The sequence below is a fragment of the Petromyzon marinus genome, chromosome 29 (genome assembly GCF_048934315.1).
Source record: "Petromyzon marinus isolate PM22_M1 ecotype Great Lakes invasive population chromosome 29, UKy_Petmar_22M1.pri1.0, whole genome shotgun sequence".
Taxonomy (NCBI): Eukaryota; Metazoa; Chordata; class Hyperoartia; order Petromyzontiformes; family Petromyzontidae; genus Petromyzon; species Petromyzon marinus.
This window is the reverse complement of record NC_133695.1, coordinates 5,783,250-5,792,967: the sequence shown is the minus strand read 5'-3', so window position 1 is coordinate 5,792,967 and position 9,718 is coordinate 5,783,250. Positions and strand designations below refer to the sequence as shown.

The following is a 9,718-nucleotide window of genomic DNA, read 5'->3' as shown; positions in this document are numbered from 1 at the left end:
ACAACCTTACCCACGCACTCACTCGCTCACCCACCTTACCATCCACTCAACAACCTTACCACACACTCACTCACCAACCTTACCATCCACTCAACAACCTTACCACGCACTCACTCACTCACCAACCTTACCACCCACTCAACATCTCTTACCCACGCACTCACTCGCTCACCAACCTTACCACCCACTCACCAACCTTACCACGCACTCACTCACCAACCTTACCATCCACTCAACAACCTTACCACTCACTCACCAACCTTACCACCCACTCACCAACCTTACCACGCACTCACTCACCAACCTTACCATCCACTCAACAACCTTACCACTCACTCACCAACCTTACCACCCACTCAACAACCTTACCACACACTCACTCACCACCCTTCCCACGCACTACTCGCTCACCAACCTTACCACGCACTCACTCGCTCACCACCCCTCCCACGCACTCACTCACTCACCACCCCTCCCACCCACCCGCTCACCAACCTCCCGGCTCCCCCCCCCCCCCCCCGTGACACCAGGTGCTGAGGTGTCCTTCGTGTGCCGCATGAACACCGCGCGCTCCATGCGGCGCCCGGGGCTGGGAGCGAGCCGGCCCATCCTGGTACGCGGCCGCTACCTCCGGCGGCACGGAGGAGGAGGTGGAGGGGGGCCCGGTGGCGGGGGGCCCTGCGACTCAGAGTGGTGGGGGGGCGGGCCCCCCGTCCTCGCCGCGTTCTGCACCGCGGTGTGGCAGCCCAGCCCCGGGAGGGAGATGGAGGCTGCCTCGGCCGGCTGGGACCTCTCGTTCCAGTCGCTCCACTCGCTGGACATGCGCTTCCAGCAGCTGTCGGACAGGTACTCACCCCCCACCCCCCTTCCCCCCACCCCCCCGTGTGCAGGCTGTGACAAAGAGCTTCGTAGCTCATCGGATTTATCCAGGATTAATGACGATTCCGATTCGGTAAATTGACGAGTCCGTAGGAGATCGGCGCAAAAAGCGACAACATCGTTGCAGACGGATTGTCGGCGTCGTTGAAACAGCGCACTATGTTCAAGTTCATTTCTCGCGACGTAGGTTTGTCTCGGGGACGATAAAAATTAAAAAGTGCGGGTCCTAACTTTAAACAAAACAACAGACTGATGGATTCATGACTTGCGGTTCTGATGGACTCATCTCTCGACGAGCCTTTTGTCCAAATCACGCGGTATTTTTGTCGCTGTCGGATTTTTGTTGACCGGCGGCGGTGTTTTTTTGTTGTTGTCATCGTTGTTGTTGTTGTTGTTGTCTCCCGTCGCAGCGTGGTCTACCACCTGGGCCACGAAGCGGCGGCGCTGCGCGGCCTCTCGTGGTACAGCCTCGTCCACCCCCTCGACCTCGCGAGGGCGTCCGCTGAGCACGCACGCTGCGGTGAGCCACCGAGGAGCCCGCGACTCGCAAAGTCCATTTGCTGCCACAGTGAAGCCCGCTGAGCCGAGCAAAGGCAAAATAGAAAAAAAAAAATTTCGTTGAAATTTTGTCCCAGAAGCCACGAATGGTGGCCCAACGAAGCGGCCCTCGTGATCGCGGCCTCGTGGAGTTTGTGTCGCGGCAGCCGAGTCGTCGAAACGGCGGCGTGACGTCGATTTGTGAACGTGGAGTGGGGGGGGGAACCGGGAAACGCATCCACGCGACCACGGGGAGAGAGAGACACCCAAACTCCAAATATACAGCAGCACGCGTCAGGGTCCCGGGCTCGAACCCATGACCTCCTATATACCAGGCGAGGTAGTTAACATCTCCTAGCCACCGTGGGGCCATATACAGAGAGAACCGCAGAGCTGGGGCAGTTGTTGTGCGTGCGCTGGCTCCTCACCGCTGCGTGGCTGCTGCTGCCTTCCCGCTCTTCGTCTGTGGCTCTTCCTCCTGGCGCCTCCGAGTCGTCCTCTCTCTCTCTCTGAGTCGTCCTCTCTCTCTCTCTGAGTCGTCCTCTCTCTCTCTGAGTCGTCCTCTCTCTCTGAGTCGTCCTCTCTCTCTGAGTCGTCCTCTCTCTCTGAGTCGTCCTCTCTCTCTCTGAGTCGTCCTCTCTCTCTCTGAGTCGTCCTCTCTCTGAGTCGTCCTCTCTCTCTGAGTCGTCCTCTCTCTCTCTGAGTCGTCCTCTCTCTCTGAGTCGTCCTCTCTCTCTCTGAGTCGTCCTCTCTCTCTCTGAGTCGTCCTCTCTCTCTGAGTCGTCCTCTCTCTCTGAGTCGTCCTCTCTCTCTCTCTGAGTCGTCCTCTCTCTCTCGGAGTCGTCCTCTCTCTCTGAGTCGTCCTCTCTCTCCGAGTCGTCCTCTCTCTGAGTCGTCCTCTCTCTCTGAGTCGTCCTCTCTCTCACTCTGAGTCGTCCTCTCTCTCTGAGTCGTCCTCTCTCTCTCACTCTGAGTCGTCCTCTCTCTCTGAGTCGTCTTCTCTCTCTCTCTCTGAGTCGTCCTCTCTCTCTCACTCTGAGTCGTCCTCTCTCTCTGAGTCGTCTTCTCTCTCTCTCTGAGTCGTCCCCTCTCTCTCACTCTGAGTCGTCATCTCTCTCTCTGAGTCGTCCTCTCTCTCTCACTCTGAGTCGTCCTCTCTCTCTGAGTCGTCTTCTCTCTCTCTGAGTCGTCCTCTCTCTCTCTGAGTCGTCCTCTCTCTCTGAGTCGTCCTCTCTCTCTGAGTCGTCCTCTCTCTCTCTCTGAGTCGTCCTCTCTCTCTCTCTGAGTCGTCCTCGCTCTCTCTGTTCGTCCTCTCTCTCTGAGTCGTCCCGTGCGGCCGTGGCGCAGCGTTGCAACCTGCGACTAATTATTATCATCGGCACACTTCGTCGACCTCATCTCGCGTCTAATCACTTGGGCTCCTTCTCTCCTCCCGTCCCACCCGCTCCCCTCCTGCTCCCTCTTACCCCCCCCACCACCACCACTACCCCCTTGCCCCCCGCGCCCTGCGCAGTGCGAGGCGAGGCCGCTGGACGCCCGCTGGAGGCTGTGCTGAGGCTGCAGACGCTGCAGGGCGGCTGGTGCTGGGTGCTGGTGTCCGGCGCGAGGCTCAGCGAGCAGCTGCCGCTCGTCCAGTGCTGCAACCGCGTGCTCAGGTGAAGCCTCCCGGGGTGAAGTCATCTCAAAGGGCAAAGGGGGCGACACCCCGTGCCCCTAGCCCCCCCCCCTCCCCCCTCGTAAAGCCGCCCGGTCCTGAGCTCGCGGAAGCTCACGGTTCCACCCCAAGACCGCATCCCGATGCACCAGTGGAAAACGTTGGATCGCGTAAACATATCAATGTGTCGTTAAACCCGCCACCACCCGACGCGGGCAACTAGTGAGTGTTGTCACGTAGGCAGAACGTGGCCAATTCGTCGCTAGTACAGCAACACCGGTATGTTGGAGAGCCAAGCCACAACATTTACAATCCGAGTACGACGTTTCGCCAGTAATTACAACCAGCTCCATCAGGCGGACAGCCAGATTTGTGGAGAAGTCCACCCGTTTGGTTCCTTATGTAGAGGCATAGATGTGGATGTCGACAGTGGTGGTGCGACTGCGGCGGTCATCCAGAGCAGACACCGGACGACGCACCGATCCGCAAATACGGAGGAGAGACATCACCGCAGCGATGGCGATTCACGAACTCCGCCGCTTGTTCCGGCTGACGGGGTTACCTGCGGCTTGACCAACAAGAATGTGACAATCTTGATTTTAAGCTTTCGTGACTGCAGGAATCAATACTCTTTGGTTCTTTCGGTAAAGTAAGAATGTGACAATGGAGCTGTTGCTCTGCATCCACATAGGCAGGCGTACGGCAAGGAAGAACGCTCACGCACAGAGACAAACACGGACACGCTCACCAAACCTTACCACCCACTCACCAACCTTGCCACCCACTCACCAACCTTACCACCCACTCACTCACCAACCTTACCACCCACTCAGGAAACCTTACCATCCACCCACTCACCAACCTTACCACCTACCCACTCACCAACCTTACCACCCACCCACTCACCAACCTTACCACCCACTCAGGAAACCTTACCATCCACCCACTCACCAAACCTTACCACCCACTCACCAACCTTACCACCCACTCACCAACCTTACCACCCACTCACCAAACCTTACCACCCACTCACCAACCTTACCACCCACTCACCAACCTTACCACCCACTCACCCAACCTTACCACCCACTCACCAACCTTACCACCCACTCACTCACCAACCTTACCACCCACTCAGGAAACCTTACCATCCACCCACTCACCAACCTTACCACCTACCCACTCACCAACCTTACCACCCACCCACTCACCAACCTTACCACCCACTCAGGAAACCTTACCATCCACCCACTCACCAATCTTACCACCTACCCACTCACCAACCTTACCACCCACTCACCAACCTTACCACCCACCCACTCACCAACCTTACCACCCACTCACCAAACCTTACCACCCACTCACCAACCTTACCACCCACTCACCAACCTTACCACCCACTCACCAACCTTACCACCCACCCATTTACCAAACTTTACCACCCACTCACTCACCAAACCTTACCACCCACTCACCAACCTTACCACCCACTCACCAACCTTGCCACCCAGTCACCAAACTTTACCACCCACTCACCAACCTTACCACCCACTCACCAACCTTACCACCCACTCACCAACCTTACCACCCACTCACCAACCTTACCACCCACTCACCAACCTTACCACCCACCCATTCACCAAACTTTACCACCCACTCACTCACCAAACCTTACCACCCACTCACCAACCTTACCACCCACTCACCAACCTTACCACCCACTCACCAACCTTACCACCCACTCACCAACCTTACCACCCACTCACCAAACCTTACCACCCACTCACCAACCTTACCACCCACTCACCAACCTTACCACCCACTCACCAAACCTTATCACCCACTCACCAACCTTACCACCCACTCACCAACCTTACCACCCACTCACCAAACCTTACCACCCACTCACCAACCTTACCACCCACTCACCAACCTTACCACCCACTCACCAACCTTACCACCCACTCACCAACCTTACCACCCACTCACCAACCTTACCACTCACTCACCAACCTTACCACCCACTCACCAACCTTACCACCCACTCACCAACCTTACCACCCACTCACCAACCTTACCACCCACTCACCAACCTTACCACCCACTCACCAACCTTATACCACGCACGACCTCCGCACCCACCCACCCGTGTAGCCTCAGCGGGCTCCTGGGGCAAGTCGCTGTTGGCGAGTGGCACCGTCAGGGGCGCGGGGGGGGGGAGCAGGACACACGGCGTGGTGGGTGGCTGAGGCCAGCGCAACGCCCCGGCCCGGCCGCCTTTGTCTCCCTTAGGTGCTGATATTTACAACACCGTTCCAGGCGAGCATTTTAAGGCTGAGTCGAGCTACGAGGCTGGCCTCGGGAACCGGTTCAGATAGTCGCCACCGTTGTTGTTGTCGTTGTTGTCGTTGTTGTCGTTGTTGTTGTTGTCGTTGTTGTCGTTGTTGTTGTTGTCGTTGTTGTTGTTGTCGTTGTTGTTGTCGTTGTTGTTGTTGTCGTTGTTGTTGTTGTCGTTGTTGTTGTTGTTATTGTTGTTGTTGGCGTTGTTGTTGTTGTCGTTGTTGTTGTCGTTGTTGTTGTCGTTGTTGTTGTCGTTGTTGTTGGCGTCGTTGTTGTTGTCGTTGTTGTTGTCGTTGTTGTTGTCGTTGTTGGCGTTGTTGTTGTCGTTGTTGTTGTTGGCGTTGTTGTTGTTGTCGTTGTTGTTGTCGTTGTTGTCGTTGTCGTTGTTGTTGTTGTTGTCGTTGTTGTTGTCGTTGTTGTTGTTGGCGTTGTTGTTGTTGTCGTTGTTGTTGTCGTTGTTGTCGTTGTTGTTGTCGTTGTTGTTGTTGTCGTTGTTGTCGTTGTCGTTGTTGTCGTTGTTGTTGTCGTTGTTGTTGTTGGCGTTGTTGTTGTTGGCGTTGTTGTCGTTGTTGGCGTTGTTGTTGTCGTTGTTGTTGTCGTTGTTGTTGTCGTTGTTGTTGGCGTCGTTGTTGTTGTCGTTGTTGTTGTCGTTGTTGTTGTCGTTGTTGGCGTTGTTGTTGTCGTTGTTGTTGTTGGCGTTGTTGTTGTTGTCGTTGTTGTTGTCGTTGTTGTCGTTGTCGTTGTTGTTGTTGTTGTCGTTGTTGTTGTTGGCGTTGTTGTTGTTGTCGTTGTTGTTGTCGTTGTTGTTGTCGTTGTTGTTGTTGTCGTTGTTGTCGTTGTCGTTGTTGTCGTTGTTGTTGTCGTTGTTGTTGTTGGCGTTGTTGTTGTTGGCGTTGTTGTCGTTGTTGTTGTCGTTGGCGGTCGTGAGCGGGGATCGAACAGTCGGGGTCGCCGGGTCTGTAGCGCGGCGCGCTAACCACTGCGCCACCGCTCCCCCCAAACGACGTGCGTGTATGTACGCGGAACTTCTTTCGCACCGCACGTAGCCCACCGTGCTAATCGGTTGCCAATGTACGCGTGCGTGTGCCCGCTTATTTTAGCGATGCCGAAGCCAAGTTCATGATCCAGCAGCTGCATGAGCGGAGGGCTCTGACGGAGGGAGATGCGAGCGGGCGATCGGCCCCTCGCCTCCCCGCCCCTCCAGCCTCAACTCCAAGTCGCCTCGCAGATCCAACCCCGCTGCAGCTCGTGGACTCGACAAAGCAACGTCATCGACATCACCATCAATACCTTCATCCTCGCTGCCATGACGACGGAGGTCATGAAGCAAGTGTCGGTTGCTCAATTGAACTCCGTAGTCATGACAACCAGCAGCAGCAGCAACAGCATCATCAGCAGCAGCACCACCAACATCATCAGCAGCAGCAACAGCAGCATCAGTACCAACAGCAGCAGCAGCAGCCGCAGCAGCATCATCAGGACCAACATCATCAGCAGCAGCAGCAGCAACAGCATCATCAGCGGCAGCAACATCAGCATCATCAGGACCGACATCATCAGCAGCAACATCAGCAGCATCAGGGCCAACATCATCATCAGCAACTTGTGCAGTGGTCGTGCACGACTGGCACGAAACGTGGGGCGGAGCGCGAGCAGCCGGATGATGAAGAGGTCGTGGCGGGGGCGAAGCGGGCGAGGTTGCAGCATCATCATCAGCATCATCAGCAGCACGATTCTTCCGAGCATCATCATCAGCATCATCATCAGCAGCAGGAGCACGATTCTTCCGAGCATCATCATCAGCATCATCATCATCAGCAGCAGCAAGATTCATCCAAGCAGCATCATCATGAGCATCATCAGCAGCAGCAAGATTCATCCGAGCAGCATCAGCATCATCAGCAGCAGCAAGTTTCATCCAAGCAGCATCATCATCAGCATCATCATCATCAGCAGCAGCAAGATTCATCCGAGCAGCATCAGCATCATCAGCAACAGCAAGATTCATCCAAGCAGCATCATCATCAGCATCATCATCAGCAGCAAGATTCATCCGAGCAGCATCATCATCAGCAGCATCATCATCATCATCAGCAGCAGCAGCAAGTGGCGCTGCTGCAGCTGGGGGTGGTGGTGTCGCCCCCTCCGCCGGCGGGCGACGTCTCCCCTCTCTGCACGCCCCCCTACACCCCCGGGGGACGACTCTCGCGATTCTTCGGTGCCGGCTCCCCCCCGGCTCCTCCGACAACCGACGTCACGACCACCACCTCTTCCACCACCTCCTCCACCACCACCACCTCCTCTTGTCTCGCCGATGTGTACGGAGAGTCCGACGCGAAGAGCCGTCCTTTTTCATCATCATCGTCATCGTCGTCGTCGATGACCAACGGCTTCGTCTACGACGTCCTCCCTCCCACACCCGAGAGCCCCGCGCACCAAGAGCCGAGTTGGATTCCCGGCACGGCCGCCGCGTTTGAGGACGCGCAGTGGCCGCGCGTCCTCGCCGCGGCCTCAGAGGTCAAACTCTGCCACAGCCACCACCACAACCACCACCACCACAACCGGCACAACCACCACCACCGCCGCGTGGTCTACATGCCCGGCGAGAAGGAGCGCATCAACGTCATATTCGAGCAGATCAGCCGGATGGCCGAGAGCTTCGAAGGGTGCAGGACGGGCACGTCGTCGACATCTTCGTCGTCATCTTCGTCATCATCGTCATCTTCGTCGTGGTCTCCGTCGCTCGATTACTCCAACTGGAGAGGCGACGCGTGGACTCCTGGCGTCAGCGAGTGGACACCACCGCCTTCGGACGGAGAAGGATCGTCCACCACCACCGCCAACTTCCTCCAGGAGAACACCATCGAGAAGATCCTGCAGGAGGCCATGAGCGACGAGGAGGAGGTCCAAGACGACGAAGAGGTGGTGGTGGAGAAGGAGGAGCAGGAGGAGGTGGACGAGGCAGAGCGAGAGAAGAGGGCCCGCGGATTGAGCCGGCAGGCCGCGGGTGGCGAGGTCTCGGTGGACCTGGCGGAGGTCAGTGGCCGGGCGGCCCAGGAGCTGCAGGTGCTGTTCGAGACTCTGGAGGAGCTCTTTGCAGGCTGGGGCGGAGACCCTGAGGGGCCCCCGAGCGAGTTGCATCAACTCAACGCGCCCGACGTCGTTTGCGGCGCACACCCAGGTAGGCAACTCCCAGGTGGGCAACTCACAGGTGGGCAACACCCAGGTGGGCAACTCCCGGGTGGGCAACTCCCAGGTGGGCAACTCCCAGGTGGGCAACTCCCAGGTGGGCAACTCACAGGTGGGCAACTCCCAGGTGGGCAACTCCCAGGTGGGCATCTCCCAGGTGGGAAACTCCCAGGTGGGCAACTCCCAGGTGGGCAACTCCCGGGTGGGCAACTCCCAGGTGGGCAACTCCCAGGTGGGCAACTCCCGGGTAGGCAACTCCCAGGTGGGCAACTCCCGGGTGGGCAACTCCCAGGTGGGCAACTCCCAGGTGGGAAACTCCCAGGTGGGCAACTCACAGATGGGCAACTCCCAGGTGGGCTCTGTAGGATGAACGTTGAGATTTATAAGGGTCACGGGGTGACCAATAAGGTCTGAATTGGTCTGTAATAAGGTAGGCAGGCGCTGATAAGGGCTTGACAGCTACGGGGATAATCCACTCGCTCGCCGCAACCTTTGCTCACCACACTCGCGTTCTCTCCTTGCAGATGGGCGAGGAGGGAGCAGCCCCTTCTACACGTGAACATAAGTCTGTGACTTACCTGCATCCGTATGGCATATTGTCATCGCGCAAGAGTCGGCGGACAACAAGCAGCACGGCTTGACACAGTCTCTCTGGCGTCAGGCCCTTGTCCTCCCCCCACTATCCCCCCCCCACTATTCCCCCCACCATCCCCCCCACCACCCCCACCATCCCCTCCACCATCCCCCACCGCCCCCCACCATCCCCCCACCACCCCCAAACCCCCCACCCACCATCCCCCCCCCCACCATCACCACCACCCCCCCCCTGCGCTTTTTCAGCAGCGCATTTGCCGGGGGGGGGGGCGTGAAACATTCCCACGTCGTCGTCGTCGTCGTCATAAAATATTGAAAAACATTTTTTTTAAAGAAAAGTATTCTCTCCACGTGCAACGCAAAGTTGTGTTGTTAATCGTGCGGTTGTGCACACACACACACGGCTGTACACACACACACACGGCTGTACACACACACACACGGCTGTACACACACACACACGGCTGTACACACACACGGCTGTACACACACACACGGCTGTACACACACACACGGCTGTACACA

At 57.2% G+C, this 9,718-nt stretch overlaps 1 protein-coding gene across 1 annotated transcript; it reads left to right on the top strand.

The window, feature by feature from the left end:
• Positions 1–658: 658 nt before the first annotated feature.
• On the top strand, positions 659–9,307 carry LOC116947074 (uncharacterized). The gene is made up of 5 exons (XM_032962483.2): positions 659–846; positions 1,290–1,399; positions 2,930–3,071; positions 6,511–8,591; positions 9,124–9,307. Exons 1-5 carry the CDS (start codon positions 764–766, stop codon positions 9,156–9,158), a joined length of 2,451 nt encoding a protein of 816 aa, XP_032818374.2. The 5' UTR covers positions 659–763; the 3' UTR covers positions 9,159–9,307.
• Positions 9,308–9,718: the final 411 nt, after the last annotated feature.

Bases quoted from the DNA above. Each gene is read 5' to 3' on its own strand.
- LOC116947074 (XM_032962483.2), top strand. From the start codon at position 764: ATGGAGGCTGCCTCGGCCGGCTGGGACCTCTCGTTCCAGTCGCTCCAC. The intron at 847-1,289 runs GTACTCACCCCC...CTCCCGTCGCAG, and splicing joins TTCCAGCAGCTGTCGGACAG to CGTGGTCTACCACCTGGGCC. The intron at 8,592-9,123 runs GTAGGCAACTCC...CTCTCCTTGCAG, and splicing joins CGTTTGCGGCGCACACCCAG to ATGGGCGAGGAGGGAGCAGC.